The sequence below is a fragment of the Ammodytes marinus genome (genome assembly GCF_949987685.1).
Source record: "Ammodytes marinus genome assembly, chromosome: 1".
In the NCBI taxonomy this organism is placed as follows: Eukaryota; Metazoa; Chordata; class Actinopteri; order Uranoscopiformes; family Ammodytidae; genus Ammodytes; species Ammodytes marinus.
The window spans coordinates 8,012,048-8,030,258 of NC_137230.1; the positions used below are offsets into that span (position 1 = coordinate 8,012,048).

At 42.3% G+C, this 18,211-nt stretch overlaps 1 protein-coding gene across 1 annotated transcript in view; it reads right to left on the bottom strand.

Annotated features, from left to right (window-relative positions):
* adamts18 (ADAM metallopeptidase with thrombospondin type 1 motif, 18) overlaps positions 1 to 18,211 on the bottom strand; it is a gene marked incomplete at both ends in the record, with an annotated part of 64,930 nt that overhangs the window by 17,093 nt on the left and 29,626 nt on the right. The window contains 4 exons of the mRNA XM_080032379.1: positions 8,259 to 8,503; positions 9,310 to 9,433; positions 10,006 to 10,136; positions 11,095 to 11,267. Of these exons, the coding sequence (XP_079888505.1) occupies positions 8,259 to 8,503; positions 9,310 to 9,433; positions 10,006 to 10,136; positions 11,095 to 11,267 (673 nt within the window). The remainder of the gene's footprint in view (positions 1 to 8,258; positions 8,504 to 9,309; positions 9,434 to 10,005; positions 10,137 to 11,094; positions 11,268 to 18,211) is intronic.

Genomic DNA, 18,211 nt, shown 5'->3' on the forward strand with positions numbered 1-18,211 from the left:
GGGAGATTTATTTGGACGTTCAAGTCAAGCAGGAGACTATAACGGATGAATGGGAGCAGACGTACCCATTACTGGAGAAGCATCAAGCTATCATTAAGAAAAGCCCATGAGAATTCACCGCCGTGGCGAAGATTTTTTTGTTTGAGGTACACATTTACATAGTCAGCTCATAGTGTGCCATTTGAAGAAAAAAAATGCACTGGGTCATTTATCAGTATATACTTATTTGTCTTTTACAGCCCAGCTCGGTTAAGTTCAGGTGGGGCTGGGTAAGAATCCCTAAACCCATTTGGCATTTTTGTATGAAGTCCAACTGTCAACAGCCCATTCCAATGTCTTGACAAACGCATCCATTATGTATCTATCAATAATGAGCTTTGACAAGTGTATTTTCTTTGGGGTATATCCTAAAGTACAAAAGAAAATCTACCAATCCAACCATCCAACTTTTTTCTAGCACGCCAAGCATCTCCTTGGGTTGGGTCCACATTCAACAGTCCTGGGCGCGCTCCCCTTCCACTGACTTGAACCAATCGCCTTGAGCTGCGTGTTAACTGTTCCATGTGTTACGGATGGGCCCAGCTCCAGGCTAGGAGGAGGAGGGCAAGAGGTGAGAGGTTATGTGGAGAGGAGCAAGGGGAGCTGTCTCATAGATGTCAGACAAAACACATCTGCAGTTGTACTGTGAGCAGACCTGTGAACAGCTGCTAGGAACAAACCAGCAGATGCAGTGGGTTTTTTTTTTTTTTTGCAACCTTTGAGATGTGAAAGATGTCCATTGCGATTTGACGTCCATAACTCTTATAGCTTAGAAAATCATAATACCTTCCATCTAAAAAAAGGTGGAGTCAGCAGTTCTGGGGAAATGCTTTTTTTTGTCAGAATCACTTTTTGTCAAAAAAATCCTAACCTGTCCATACTGTGAGTGTGTGTTGAAAAATAAATCTGGTGTTAATACATACGTAGCATAGGCTCTGTAAACTAGGATGGAAGAAAGGGGTATGTAAACACAGGGGACAGACCGTAGCTAGCAAATTGCCTGTTGACAGAGCCTAGGCTGTGTATGAACACTGGATTTTCTTTCAGCGCACATAGCAGGGACAGTACAGGTAGTGGATTGTGAGGAGATACGGTATTCATCGATTTTTACAAATAGTGATTTTGACAACAAGCGTTCTCCAGAATCGCTGACTTCACCTTTCCCTCCAGAACCTGCTTGTGAATCATCAATTGCCTGTTTTTTAGTGTCAAAGTAATTCAGTGATAGCTGTATTCTACTGCTTGTTTACATCCTTTAATGTAGCATAGAAAGAGTAGTGCTAGACTGTGTCAGACTTTAAAAACCCCCTGACCTAATACAAGCTTGTCTGCTCATGTTATCTGTTGTCATCATTATAAGTTGCCATTCAAAACTCAGCAACATCTTTATCGTGCATGCTAAAACCTGCTGTGCAGATTGCTCTGCACCTATAAAAGAGAAATGTATGTAACGTTGAAACCAAGTGCAGGAACAGATTGTGCTATGATTCTTGTCAAACTGCCAAACACTGACAACAGACACGGGATCCAAAGGGTTTGCTGAATGTCACATCAGGCAAATAGAGCATTTTACGAACCATCGTACATCACTATTAATTAATATTGGCAACCCAAGTCCTACTTTAATAGCTATTACTCACTGTTTAAAGATGTGATCCGTAAGACTTTCATCTTTGCTGTTGAAATATTAACTATCAGAGACTGAGGTAAAACAATGGTGATCAAGCATATGACCCAATAATGAAATCGTTTGGCTTGGCAGGGTAATATCATTCAAGTGTCTTTGCTGATGCCTTTTACATCTGTCAGCAAGGGTGTGTTCCATTGAAGCTCATCTCATAACACAGATACTTCCAACTCGGCAGTGCCAAGTTCCAACCTGTGTGCATTTTATTTAGTTCTTATAAAGGCCAGGACACACCGGCCCGATAATCGCCATCGTAGAGTCGGGAGGGCTCGGAGACACGAATCTGTTTGGTGTGTGCCGTGAAATCGGTCGACGTTGATGTCGTCGGGCTTCTTTTGAGTCGGCGGCGGACAGTCTTTCAGTTGGAGCAATTTGATTTGTGGAGGGCTAGCGAATCAGTGAAGCCCGGAAGTGAGGCGGGTAGCACAAACAGCTAACAACAGTTAGCCATCGTTTTAATATGTTTGTTTGTTTCGTTCAGCGAGTACTCACATGCTTCAACCCTTGTTGACTGCTCGACACCATGCTCGACACTCTCTGCTAAAAATGGTGCTCTTTATGGTCCATAAATATAAATACGTATTTCTATCTATGTTTATGGTCTAGAGAGCCGTCCCATCATTTCCGGCTTCCGTATTTTTCCGGGCCACAATACAGATTAGCGCCGCCTGCTGTTATGGAGCCATTACGTCCCGCGCAAGCGCAGAGCGTACGGAAAGGCAACAGTCGGTTTGGTGTGTTCTTTGCACTTTGTTCAGCCGCGACGGGAAGACTGGAGCTCCCTTAATCGGCAGTCACCATTTTCGGGTAGTCGGACTGGTGTGAACTGGCCTTATGACACGGTCCTATGTCCCAAATTTCAAAAAATGTATGAAAAGGTCATTTAAATGCCTGAACTCAACAGGGTAGCTCTTATGTGCCTGAACGGTACACTTCATTACTTTCAAGTCACAACGGCGGATCAACACACATACCAGAGAAAGAAGAAGACAGTCCAACTATGGAGCATGGTGAGAAGGTGTTAGACAGGTAAGAACTGACAATCTACTGACGTCATACAGTCGACACTGTTTGTTTTTGAAAGGAACTCTGGGAGATGCGGTCCAGAGGTACAACTGCAATTACATCTTTCAGCCAAAGCTGCCCCTGGAAACAACCTACCTCAAAACTTACAGATAACAACTTAAATAGACACACTCCAGCTAATAACACAAGTCCTTCCTAATGTTCCTCATGATTAAATGGTGAAAGCTTTATTAGAGTGCTAGGGACCTACCACTCTTCCACTGAACCACAAGTCAAACCAAAGTCTACACAGTATCACACTCACTGTCTCGGACTGTTCCACCTCTAAACATGAGAACACCTGGACTGAAAATGTGGTCCTGGCCTGTACCGAACAACATGAGAAGAACTGGTGACACTTTACAGCCCCCACACTTCCTTTGCTGACACTACCTACTCCAACCAAACCCAAACCCACTGCCATCAAACAACTGCCACTACCGGGACTGTCTGTGCCTATCCAAGCAAACTCTTACTAACATCCAGGCTCCTTGTCCAAAGCAGCCACACAATGATGTAAACCGGAAGCTATATAAACATGACTCAGCAGTATTGTGTTATAATATCTTTAAAAGAGGACTTATCCTTGAAGCCTTGACACTTAATAAACAACTTAACTTTTTTTTCCTAGGCCATTCACACTGTTAAATACACCCATCCCACCACAGCGTTAACATTGTCTGCCGTGGGAGACGCTAATTTTCAAACAATAATTTCAGACATATCCAAACCTGTCTAGCTCTGCAGTCATTTAGTCTGAGACAACGGCAGAACAAAGCTCAACCCCCCCTGACTGACAACTTAACACCCAAACCCATTCAAACAAAGAAATATAGCCTATCGGACCTAACAGTTCTACAAACCAAATATATCTCCCAACCAGACCTCACGCTGCCCTTGTTGAAGTATGTGGTAGTCAAAGCAAACCCACATCAGCAGCAAAGTATGCCTTGATATTTTTCGGAACACATACATACATAAATCTACCAAAGGTCTAGAGTCTGCCAATAGATGAGCCTTATCAGGACTGACAACCCCAACTGCTATCAGTAGGAAGTGCATGTAGAGTGCAACAGTAATCCTTGTCGCTCACTTGTTTAGTTACCGTGAAATGAAGAAAATGTTCAAGTACAAATCTATAATAAGACAATTGCTGATTTGTTTTGAATAACATCGACAATGTTGTTTGACATAAAACTGATAATGTTACAATCTCACAGATTTAGGTTATGGCAGCTAAATTAAATTATTTCAACATCCGCAAACAAAATGTCTGAGATATTTTCATGGTGGACAGCTTTAAGATGAATCCATGAAATACACTGCCAAAAATGATTTAAGTTAAAGCTAAATACAGTTAAACATATGCCAATACTGGTACAAAAAGCAGACTTTTGAGTGATCAATCTTTCCATGTAAGAAAATCCTACAAGGTAATATAGGCATAACAAGTATGTTTTTCGACATGTTGTTTGCACCTCCTGAATGTCTTTCCCTTTTCTAATATTCCCAGAAATATCAACTTGTGCTCTTTTGGCTCGACGTAATATCACATAATGTTGAAAGAAACATATATTTCCCCCTTCAGGATTGAGGATTATTCCAAAGTTTACATTTGTGACGTGTGATTGATGTCAGTTTGTCTTCCCACAGGGCAACGTCAGACCACAGAGTGTCTTCTTGGTTTTCACAATCCCCGACCACCGCACCACTAATCAAGTCAGATTTAGATGATGATAAATTAGAATGTGTGGCCGACACAGATATCAATCCCCACTTGGTGAACCCACAATGATTCAGCCCTGGACGAACGTGACCTCGCCGCGCCATACCGCAAGAATGTCAATTTTGGTGGGGAATAGCCCTATTTGATATCCACTGAGACCTCAGCCATATGTTATGTCTGTTCCCTCATCCTACTCTTGTTAGCTACTTATTTCCCCCTTTCCCCCCTACGAGCTGAACAGATGTGAACACCTTGTCACAGTTTACGTTCACACTCCTCAATATTTGTTTTTCTTTGAGTGCTTCAAGCTGAGTAAGGGCCTGGGAGTGATCCCGGGGTGTGTGTGTGTGTGTGTGTGTGTGTGTGTGTGTGTGTGTGTGTGTGTGTGTGTGTGTGTGTGTGTAAACCCTCCCCCGTGTACTCCGTTAAGTAGAATGTGTGAAACAGATGAAGATCAGCAGTGGAAACCCCTTTTCATTTGGCTCGTTTCATTTGCAGTTAAAGTCCCCGAGCCCTGCTGACCTCAACTTCTCACATCCAAAGAGTTCAATTGGAGAAGTCTTAATCTTTTAATCTCACTCTGTCCGCCCCCCCCCCCTTCTCTCTCTCCATTCTACTCTCTCTTAACAACCTCTTTCTTTTTTTTGTAATTACAGGACATACTTATAGAGATTATTGCTCGTGTCATCTGCAGATCAGCAGCGTGCTACTGCTGGGGACATATGGACAAGCAGAAGGAGCACTGTCAGACAAAGTAGAGTCCCTTCTTTAAAGGGAAAGTTCAACATTTTTTAATTGTTAGCTTTTTGTTTCGTTCTTCGGCTCAAGAAAAGGTGACAGAAACCATTCCTGTAACTGTGTGTGCATTTTTGAAGTAGACATGGTTAAAGGTCGCTCATCCAGGTTAGCTTAGCTCAAACACTGTTAGTCAAGAGGAGCAGGTCAAAAGATAAACTTTACAACAATACTGAACACTCCTGTGGGCTTGTTGAGACTTGTTAATTTACCACGTTATGGTTTGCTCTATATTTTTACTACTTATTTCATTTAGAATTTAGAATACATAAGTGACCGTCACGGGCAATTCCTGGTTTCCTTCCGGTGGCTTCTTCTTTGACCCCTTTTGACTGTTTAGCAAAGTCATCATGTTCCAGGGCCTTAGCAACACTAGTGGCTCTGTGAGGCTGTACTCACACAAAGTGGTGTTTTAGATAAATACGTTAGCAAAGTTAGCATGGCAACATGTTCACCTAGACTATGCTTTAATGCAATGTTAAACGGGTATAATATTTAAAGTAGTTACGAGGAGCTTTCAGTTTTTGTTTATCCTAGCAGCCTTTTGGACAAAGGCGGGAGTGTTTTTTAAGACACAACTGCTTAGCTGTCCCAATGATGAGGTAATGCATGTATATGTGACTATGAAAGGTTAATAATGGTAACGTGGCAATGGTGAAGCAAAGTAAACTTTGATTTAGTAACGTTCAGGAAAAACAGAATTTTCCAGTCTGCCTGCCGTAAATAATGCTCTCTGAGTTGGCGGGGATTATGACCCATGCAAAGATATTAATAATAACTACAGTATATAAAAAATAGCATTCTTTTTGCTGATGGTTTAGTTTACTGTTACAGGTCATTTATAATCATCAGAGGAAAATGAGACTGTTTCATAAACATTATAAAGTTCCCTGTTGTCTCTTTAATATTAGTTCAGCATGCTAGCATGATTATACCTGCCAATCAGCAATATCGGTTAGGTACAGCTGAGGTTAACAGGAATGTCATTGGTTTAGCAGATGCTTCATCTTGAACCAAATTGTTCTTGGAACTGTAAATGTCTGTTATGTCTGATTTAGGGTTAGATTTACATTCATGCTTTTACTCAATTATGCCTTAAATATATCCACACTCAATGAAAGCAATTTGCAGAAAAATCATTAAACAATTATCATAAATTATATCCTGAAACCTCTTCTGGACAATAATATATCATCGTTACAGTTTGACCAAAGAAATTGCATGTTGGTATTCCTCCTGGTGTTACAAGTCAATCATTCACGCCTTAACCCTATATTTCAGTAGCCCGAGGGACTGAGGGGGAGACTGGCTTTTACATGACTATCCATTCACCTATAATGGGAGGGGGCGGAAAACTAATGTCTAGCTTTCACCTGGTTTCCACTTCTGTTTCCATGACTGGGGGTTCAGAGTTCAGGAGAAAATAAATGCTTACGCTGACAAAGTTATGTGGGAAGAACATCCCACCACCGCTGACTGAGTCATAAGGATAATGGCTCGGCCACTTGTTTGAATATTAGTTTAGCTCTCGGGAGGATACGCCTGTCCAGCATCACCTTCAAGACGGGTAAAGACTGGCCCTCCTCTCAGAGCTCTGGTTTCTGACACAACACTGATTATAGATGTAGGGGAAAGAACCAGCGGCCCATAAATCATTGCTTTTACTACGCGGAACATCTCACTCCGAGCAGCTCTCTCATTTTATACTTTTCATCTCTGCACCTAAAGGCCAGTTGACTCTCAGGATTGTAATCGCTCTATTAGCCGCGAATCACATGGCTGCAACAAAGCACTCTTCAGATCAGTGGCCATAGGGGCCACATCCATGGCTTTGAGTCCATATGAAGTGTACGTATGTGGACAAACACGTGACTGTGTGCTCACACTGGAGCCACCAGTACCATGAAACGGTACCACATATAGACCAGAGGCCAAGCCTTCTGTGCCATGTGAGACTGAGCTGAACAGGGAAAGTGGCACACAGGCTTTTTTTAGACTAATTGTGCTACATCTCTCTCTTGCTGTTGCCAGCATTATTTCCTTTGTCTTTCAATTGATGCTTAAAGGCCTACTTCACCGGTTTGAATATGAAGGTGAATATATACTACATATGAAGGTATGTAGTATATACATTTATACTACATAGGATCTCAGAATTCAATACACCTTCATATTCAAACCGGTGAAGTAGGCCTTTAAAGCATTGATTCACCAAAAATGACAGAAAACGTATTTGCTCACTTACAGTAACGTAACATCATAACATTACAATTATTAAGGTGCTGCTTTTATCCAAGTGCATTCAAACATGTGGTTACTACAACCCAAAATCGAGTACAACAACTTTATTCAAACCTCCTACGAGGAACTTTTAACTGTATATGAAACAGTCTAATTTCTCATCTGATGATTCTACATGACGTGTATCAGCAAATGAGATCAGTCAAATCAAGGCTATTTTTACATAGAGGCTTTGACTTTGATATTGCCTTTGATTACTATATCCTAGATACGTGTCACTGACCCATTTATATCCGTTAATCCTAGATTGCCTACGTTTTACTCTCATATTGTATGTTCTGCCTTTCCCTCTGTTCCTGACAAAGGGGGCCGCTCTGCACAGGACAGGATTCATAAACCCCCCACCACCACCCTAAAATGTTCTAGATGTTCCTGATTAAAAGCCTTTGATATATGACCAACCGATTCCCAGATCATCCATGACATAAGCGATCGCCAATCCCAATTAATCTTCCATTGGAGCACTGGGGACATGCTACACACACCCCTGTTCTCCCCCTACCACTCAAACTTCTTTTTTTATCCTAGCCTATTCATATCCAGACATAAAAAAAAACACAGAGAGAGAGGGGCCGGCAAGATCTGCCAAAGACCTTGTCAGTGTCAATTGCCACAAACGGACATCAAGTGGGGGCAGCGGCTTACTTCAAACACCAGCGTCTCATTAGTAGGTCCAGCAGCATAGAGGCTCTCGGGCTTGTTGAAGGAGCGCTGGTAGTCGAACACGGCCCCGCCAAAGTGGAACTTCCCGGGCCAGTCCACGGTCCAGTCCCCGGTCAGGAAGTACTTCCTCTTGAGGGAGCGCACAGCCAGGTAGCTGGTGGACACCTCCATCTCCTGAACGCTGATGCTGCGTGCCCCGGCTGGGACCGTCACCATGGAGTAGTACTCTGGAAAGAAAGGCAATGCTTGATTATGGAACAATGTTGATTTATATGTGTTCTCTAGGGGTGACCCTGAATAGTCGCAAGATGTGATAATGAAACGAGGATTGTGCGATTACAGATGTATAGGGGTGCTGCATGTCTGATTTTACATGGAATTGCTTGGTTTTGTCCCGATAAATCATGACACATCGCCTCTTGTTGTATACATGATAGCCTATTATGCTTCTACTAAAAATGTGAAAATAACTGGTGAGTTTTTGATCAATCCCCTTAGTGTGTGAGAAGATTGTGTGGTAGATTTAGTCGCGATATAAAAAAAAAAGTTGTTGAGCAAAATCAAGAGGACAAACTGTAACTAGGTTTTCAGCCCATATGTCTGGTGTGGGAAAAATGGAAGCCACTGTCACAAATGAGAAAATGGATCAATGAGCAGAAAAAACACGCAATTTGACGATAAGTCGACTATAGGTAAGATCCAACCTATCAGATTTGACTATGTTCCTTTTTAGTCTTGGACCCCCTTAGTAATCTTTAATTCTATTGTCGTGTTTCATCAAACAATCCTGCTGCCCATGCACGCACACACACCGCCATCCCTGCTTTACCTCATCATGCACTCCACTTTGTCTCTCGTCCAAGTGTGTAACTGCACATGCATAAATGAAATCAGTCCATTATGAAGTGTGATTAAAGGCATGTGTCTGTGCGTGTTTACTTCTCTGTGTCCTTGTTTGGCCGCTCAAGTCTCCCTTTGTCCTTTGCTAGCTAACGTGCACAGACACACTACAAAAAGACAAAGACAAGCTTACCATTAGCCCTGTGTTGAAGGGCATATTGGCCCTTGAAGAACTTGCATGTGGAGTTGTCTCCCTTACAGACCCCACAGGCGTCCAGAGAGGCCTTGGAGCCCAGGATCTGGTCACAGCCTACTGCCTGCACACACACACACACACACACACACACACACACACACATACACACACATCAAATGTGGACAGAGGTAGAATTAAGAGGATGTCAATACAGATAAAGTTTACGATCAGGTTGCATGTGTACAAACTGCAGGATTTAATAGACTGAGGTTGATTTGTGCTGAGAGGCCATTGTGAATCATTCAACCAATTAGATGACAAACTGGCAAAAATGACTCCTCAGAGGACGGCGAGTATGGCACGCATTATGACTGCTTTATGACTACAAGTTTATAAGTTTGAACAACTCTCCTTTATCATAATGTCTCATTTGTATTATTTAAACTGAAAGTAAACACACCCAAAATGTCCACTGTTATCATACTCTGCACTGCAGTAAAACCGGTAGAGTTGGTCAAGAAAATTGTCTCTATTAGATTTCATAAACACATACACTTTATCCATTGTTTGTCTTGATTTCAAGCTAGGTGTTTACGACACATTTTGACGGTCAACATACAAAAAAAACTGAGGACGTCCCATCATGTTATAACCCCGCGCAGCACTGTGAATACACACAGACAATTCTATTACCTCACACACTCCGTCAATGCAGACATCTCCTTTGTGGTCGGAGCAGGAGGTGCCGTCTTTGACCTTGCTGGACATGGCGAAGAAGAAGTCAAAGTCTTCTGCGATGCAGTACAGCTTACAGATGTCTTCATCTGCACACACAACACACAAAACACACTCCTTCTGGTTAAAGTTACTATGGCTACTGTGTTGCTTCACATACAGTATGCACGGCTCCTACAGGGATTAAAGTGGAAAAGACGTAAAGTGACTTTGAATGCACCCAGGGGACATTCACGTGGGGCTACAGGTTTATTTTGAAGTTCAGATCGGTTATCACAGACAAGTCTCTACAGCTGCCCTTCGATTAAAACAAATGACGGCGGAGGGGTGACTTGGCCCAAGGTCTCACAATCTGTTCCTCTATACATCAACCTAACCATTCATCAGCAGCTTAAACAGCCCTGGGACCATGGCCAAACACGCTGCTCTCCTCCATTGCAATCTCTCTCTCTCTTTCTTTTACTCTCCCTCTCTCTCTCTCTCCCTCGCTCTGCATAAAAAAGCTGGCCCGTAGGCTTCCCTTTTGAACTCTATCCCCACTGTGTTATAGGGTGCAGGTGGCTACATGTCTACCCATACACGTTACACAGAGTGATAGCTTCCTCCAGCCTTTTCAACCCCTAATCGTTGCAGAAGTAAACAGAGGTTTACACAAAAATATGGAGAGCTCTGGAGTAGCCCAGTGCAGTGGGCGGCAGAATGTAAAAGATCCACGGAATTAAGACAAGCAACAAAAAGAGTCTGCAGTTCTCAGTGTATTTGGCAGCGCGGCGCTTCTTTGAATAAAGAGATTTCCTTTCCTGTGTATTGTGTGCCAAGAATACAGTAAATCATAGGATGTCTTCATAATCCTTTGGTAAGCACTGTGTGGTTTTCAAGATAGACAATGTCTTAGTTTACAAAAACAGATATGCGCTTCAACAAAGGCATGAAAAAAATACGGCCTTTAACATTTTCTGAGCCAATTAAACATTAAACATAATGAAAACAAAGCACTGAAAAAAAACTGTGTACATGTTGGGTCTCATATCTCCTGGATCACCTTACCTTCCACTTTGGTGTAGGGCTTCCACTTGTAGTACCAGCCCCTGAAGGGCTTGCTGTTGTACTCAGCACACTGCTGGGCCCGGAAGTCTACTGCGTTGGCGGGGCACGGCCGAGTGTTACACAGCTGGTTGAGACGGCTAGAGCCGGGGCAGAATTTACCATTGTTCTGTGGCCTGGGGGGGGGGGGGGAAGGGAGACAAGACCGGAGAGGAGAGAAAGATAAGAAAGATTTACAAATCTGCAATATATTTCTTGTTTTACTGTTGTGCTTTTACAAATGTGTCACAAAAAAAAAGCCAGTTAAAGCTGTAGTGTGTAACTTTTTCATATTAATGAATGTCAAATACATTCGAGCTATTGCCAAATCCGTTGACGCAAAGTTGATCCGCTCCACAAAACTCTCTCTGTATTTCTCAGCTTGGCAGTGTTTACAAACTGGTGTCCCCCCCTGACACTGGCAGAGGAGCACCAGATAAAGTTTGTTGATTCTAATGATTGGAAAAAAACCTGGACGTACAGTAGAAGGTATAAATCACCAAAGCGATCGGTGTGGGTGATCACCAAAGGCTTTCCTCATGTAGTTGTGTGGATAATGTTGTAATGAATAATGGGGGAGACAGATGTTACGCACTATAGCTTTAAGAATCATTTCATTTCAAACCAAACCAAGTCCTCTAATGTAACCAGCTGTTCTAGAAATGTACATGGGACTTTGCAGAGCTGTGCCTGTACTCATTACTACAACCACTTACGGCTCTAATATCAAGATAAACATCTAAAAGTAACCCAGTGCTGATTTAGACCACCAGTGGGGCTATAGAACCATGATTTTGTATGTATGACTCTATTTTGTTTGTATCAGGCCAATGTACAAAAGCAGAGGCAACACCATACACTACAGCTCTAGTTTTACACTTTTCCACTGATTGACACTTGGTGTGGGAGCCACACAGGCAGGGAAGAAGAAGACTGCAAACATGGATGTAAACAGAGGCTCAGCTCCAATGTCAATGTCCCCGCTATAAGCCCTAGAGCTTGAACCCACAAATACTTTTAAACTGTGTCACCTCTGACATCATGGTAAGAGTCTGAGGGCAAGCTGGGTGTAATGGCTCCAAACCCTGTCTGAGGAATGTGAGGATCTGAATGAAGTGTAACGAACTGGACGGTATGTCAATTGCTCACTGTTTAAAATGTAAACAGTTGTTCAACATATCATGAACCGAATCCCAAATATTTGGAAGTTGCCAAAAAAAATACAAAGAAGTAGCTACTCATGCATAGGTGTTGGTTAACATCGTGTCCGCTCATAATTAAAGTGAAATGTCACCTTTGCCGACTCCCTCCCATTCTTTCAGTTTCTGCCATTTTCACTTTGCAGACGTAGAACGCATCAAGACTTCAAGGCGCCAACAGAGAATAACATTTTTTATATAAAGAAAAGCATGCATTCTACATATCTGTGGGACCTCAAAGAAAGTGAATGTAAAATGTAATGTACTTCTGTCTGCTATTTAGGCAACTATACAGGGCATCTCCAAGGCTTCACAATGTAATGTTACACAATGGCTTTTCCCAATGATGCTTTTACATCATCTTGTTTTATTCAGCCCATGTTTATTGAGTTCTGTTGTATTAAGAGTTTATTAATTTTTTCTGAAAGTAATTTGCTGCTGTCTGGGGATTTGGGGGCGCGGTATTGTTCTTTTTCCTTTTCTGTTTCCTTTTAATCCTGTAAAGCTCGTATAAGCGTTACCTTTGTCCTTGTATAAAAAAGTGCTAAATGAATAAAGATTGATTGATCAATCTACAAAGCAGTGTGCCTGATTAGCCATGACAGTCTTTCTAAAGTTTTGGATCGACAGCTGTAAAGTTTGTGTTAGTTTAAAATAGAACAATCAAAGAGAATGTTTGGAAGCTATGTGCCATCATGTTCTTCATGTTCAATATGTCATTACAATGATAAAAGCTATCACCGCAAAAGACAAGCAGAGCCTTGACATTCATGAACATAAGGATGCCACGTCTGACTTCCCAGGCTTTTGTTAACTCATCCCAGGCATTCCGACGCAACCACCAGCAGAGTTAATTGAGTTTAGCTATTTACCAAAGTGGCCTGCACACACACAGGCATACACACACACACACACACACAGAGACTAAGGGAACCATGCTGATCAAAACATGTCCAATAAAAACAGTCCACTAAGTGTTACAATGTAATAAAACACGCTGGAAGGGGAACTGAAAGAGTACCCTAATAGAAACAGTAAACACCGGGAAGACAATGCGACTAGCAGCATATTGCTTTCTGAGGTTCCCTTCACCGATGCAACAGTAATAATGACAAAGTCTGCATGAGATGAACGTCACATGTGATCAGAATCAAAAGTACATGTTGCTTGCTTCACTGCATTTTCCTCCAACTCCGACTGTTCATCCCCTCCATTCAGAGCTGGACTCAATCAAACAGTGATTTATCCGCCAAGAATGATGGAGCTCCATTGAAGGTGTGTGTGTGTGTGTGTGTGTGTGTGTGTGTGTGTGTGTGTGTGTGTGTGTGTGTGTGTGTGTGTGTGTGTGTGTGTGTGTGTGTGTGTGTGTGTGTGTGTGTAAATCTGCTCTGTGCCGATCTCGCTTCCCCTGGTGAGGGGTGGGACTTGGCCCAGGTTTTCCGTAGGCCTGATCCTATTAAGACATAGCGGCAGACAAATGCAGCCCATATGGTAATGTGCTTACGGCAGGCCAGTGGGGTACTGCACTGTGTACTCCATGAGTGGAGGACCCTCTTGATCAGAGGCAAAGCACCGAAGAGGGACAGTAAACCTCGAGAAGGGAGTTGAACCCAATTCATGGCTTATGGACAGTCTGGCCCAGAGTTTCACCACACTCCTCGTTTCTCTTCTATACCTCTTTCCTTCTTTGACTCCTCAGCTCATGTGCTCTCTATATATCACCCACTATCATTGCAACAGTAAATCTAACAGAGACACAGACACCAGGTTATGACAAGTTTTCAAGTTAGTGTTTCAGGCAGTTCCTCTTCTCTACATAATACACCCTTATTCCAACGCAGCCCTCTGGAACACCTTAAGGATGCTTGAATGTCCCAAGAGTCTGGTAAATCTGCCTGGCAACAGAAACTGAGACTGAAGCCTGCTGAAGGTCAGAGGTCATCATGACTTGTTTACTTCTTGGGGCACCTGCTCCCTACCCGCCCTGCTCACGAGTTCCAACATATGGAACTTTTTCCATAACATGGTGCCTCCTATACTCTCTTCTCTACTATATTCGCATTTGGCATCGGGTACAATGCGTTTCTACTCAGCCTTCATCGGCCATTTGGACATTTTGTTTTTGGAAAAAGTAACGTTAGGTCCTTTGGCACAACATGTCATGTTGACCAACATGCTTATGTGTACTGCAATCTCTTCAGAAGTTTGCTGGTAGACTCTCTTATTTTGTGTGGCCCAGTCCACCTCCAACTCGATTTTCCGGTTTGGAAACTCGAGTTGGTGTAGGTAACAAATAAGTAGGTACCGGGTACCAGTTACTTTTACATAGTGGAAAACCAAAAAAGTAGAGAGTAGAGCCGGTGCTATGTAATGGAAAAGCATCAATAGATCCACATTCTGCTGCTACTGGCCTCACCTACATAAAGCACATTTTAGTCTTACGAAAGACTCCATCAAACAAGATTCATTCTAAACACCATTGTCTCCTTGTCGTGCACCCCCCGCTCACTTTTAGATTGTGTGTGACAAAATGTGTTCCCCTCAAAACCAGGTCAAGATCATGAACCTAATCTCCTAGGCTTGTTGGTGAGGATTAGGGTTGACTGTGTTTGATCTGGCAGGTGGTCTATGGAGAATGGAGTGGGTAGGGTAGGGGAGGGGAGGTGGAGGGATGTAGGGAGGGATAGAAAGAAGGGGAGAAGATTCATTTTCAGCCTCTGAGCGACTCCTGGAAGGAAGGGCTTGAGTTGGCCAAATCCCATAGATTTTTACGAGACTGAGCAAAAGTTACACGCTGGCCTCGTAAAATGGACGAGTGTGTGCAAAAACAAAAGAAGGATTGACTGAAGGTTTTGTAGCAGGGCAGAGGTGGAAATGTAGAAGATGTCATGTGTGTAAGGCCGACTTGCAAATATGCATGTATACAATACGATACGATACACCTTTATCTGCTGCTATCAGAGCAAGTCTGATAGCAGCAGCTCCATTAGGAACATCTCAAAAAGACAGGAATCAAGACCTCAAGACAGATCCCAAACATACAGACGTTCAAGAACTGAAGATAACAATTGAGGCTGATCATGGTGCATTTGATCTGGGATTAACCGCCGTATTAAGTTTGAGGATTGACTGGTGCACAAAAGAGTGCTTCAGTCTAACCTTATTACATTTTGGGACCCTATATCTCCGGTTTCAGCATAACAAATTGTACTCTGTGAACATGAACAGAACATGGTTGGGGTCAGACAAAATAACGTTGGCCATCTTTAGCATGTGTTTATGGTAGGATGATTCATACAGTTTCTGAAGTGGTTGACCTTCTATTTTTGATCAGATGTTCAATTGGTGGAGCAGTTTTGACTTTAAAGAAGCAGAGAAACGATTTTACCATGAAGTGCAGTTTATAGCGTAATTACACAAAGCGGTAGCGTGAGTTGTCAGTGATCTTTGAGGACAGCCCAAACTGTCCAGACAGCTCAGTTTGGGGGGTGAAGTTGACATTAGAGAAGGGCCGTAAAATTCAGGCTAATCCTTCTTGTTCTGTTCAGATTAGGAGCAGAGGGGCCCTGCCAAAATAATCGCAGAGATTACTGGGGGCAAACATGCTCGGGATGCCATGAGTCAGGGAATAAAACGTGACTCAGGGGTTGGTGCTGTGGTGCTGCCGTTGAAATGAAGGGCTGGTGAACTATTTTAGTTGGAGGGGGTGTTGAGGTTGAGGGGAGTTTAAGAAATGCCATATTGAACATTCACACCGGACCACATTGCATTCGTTTTGAAAATGCTATCATGAGATGTCCTTACGGGACTTACCGTTTAACCCAAGCAACTTGTCATCCCCTCCTCTGTCCCATTGACCCCATAACTCACCATTTAGCAGCATCAAGCCATTTTTCAACGGCTGCCGCAACAAAGCGCTCTTTAGTGCCAATGGAATGATAAATGAACCTGACAAGTAACCTGGTTTAACGGGCTGTGTGGCCCTTTATAGTCTGCCAGTCATGGTGTATAATGTGTATCATATGAGGGCCGGTCGGCTCTCTGAAAAACTTTTTGGTCTTTGATCCCTCGCGGGGATTTAGGAGACGAGTCGGCAGTGACGGCCAAAACAGCCACATCAGAGTCCGCCCGACGGTTAAGTAAGCCGGCGATGAAACCAGTGGAGTAAAGAGGACGATAAACAGTAGCTTAAGTGTTTGAATATCTCATCAGGGTCTTCTCTGGATTTGATAGGGTGAGAAAAAGCCTATATGTTCTCAAGAAAACGTACAATGCCTGGCCAAAGAAAAAGATACAGACTAATATTTTGTTTAACCGCCTTTAGCTTTTAATAGGGCACGCGTTCACTGGTGCATCATTTTGATAAGTATATGCAATATCACAACCTCTATTTATGTCCATTTCTGAGTTGCATAATTTTTCGCCAAGATCTCGTACTGATGGCATCACTTCACTTCTCTTCTTACCCTGATGCACCCATCACTCTGGAACAGGGTCAAAATGGACTCATCAGAGCACATTACGTGTTTCCTTTGCTCCAGAGTCCAACCTTTATGCTCCCTAGCAAATTGAAGCCCTTTACTTCCGATTCGCCTCAGTGATAAGTGTTTTTCTTAAGCCTACACAGCTGTTTAGTCCCAATCCCTTGAGTTCTCGTTGCATTGTGCGTGTGGAAATGCCTGAACTTTAAACACAGTCGTGTGTTCTACTGTGATTTGTACAATTTGATTTCACCAAACGTTAAAAGTAATCTCAGATAACGATCATTCCAAAAAAAAAATCCAATCACATTTCTTCCACGAAAATGATGGTATCTACTATCTATCCAGGTTTACATAATGTGTTGGACAGTTTTCAACCCAATTTTAGTAGTTTGAGAAATCTACTTAGTTGTTTTCTTGGCTTGATGCAGACCTATAATGTGACCCTTCTGACACAGAATAACATGTATTTCACATCAACTGGACATGTCTTCTGAAATGGTTGTATAGGAAATAAGAAGCTATTCACTTTATCAGTTAGGGTTTAATGTCTGGTTGCAAGCTAAAAAATATTAATCACTGCAGTAGTTATCCAATAGCTCCTACCTATCTTCTCAGTGTCCAAGTGGTGAGTTTTGTTTTGGCCAGGCAGTATACATACGCTCGCAGCTAAAGATTTGTGTTTAAACAAAAATTACTGTAGATGAAAGGCCAAAACAGTTTAAGTCATTGTTAAATTGGCAGTAAATGTACAATAAAGGCACTTAGAATTGAAGCTTTCAAATCAGTTAAACATTCAGGTGAAGCACTGAATGAAGTTTCAATGAAGTGACAATTAAGTTGAGGATCAATCATTAAAAGGAGCTGAACATGTCAAAGTGCAGGGGACAGATTCAGTTGAATTAATATAGTAGTAAGAAACAATGAATAATAAAAAATAAAAGTGACAGTTCATTCGCTTTTAAATGTCTTCTAATGTGTTTTATGTATTTTAATCTTGCCCCTGTAAAGCACTTTGAGTGGCCTTGTGTTTGAATTGTGCTATATAAATAAACTTGCCTTGCCTTGCCTTGTAGCTACTGAATATTCTCAATTGTCAGTTGAGGAGTTAAGGATACTGTAATTTAGTCGAAAAGCCCTGACGGCTTCGTTTCTCTTTTCTTGAGGCAGTCAATGAAATGGTGCAGGTGTGCCTGGCGCATTGCCCTTCGTTGACTCACTAAAAGCTCTAATGCATCTGACCTACAACCATGAAGATTGTCTGAATGACTATGTGAGATGAAAATATGATGGCAAGAAGTCATTTTGATATTAAAGTCACATGTGCAGACTCAAAATACAGGATACTTATGCCACTGTGACTCTAACCTGCTATAAATTATTCCTCAATGATGGTAATTA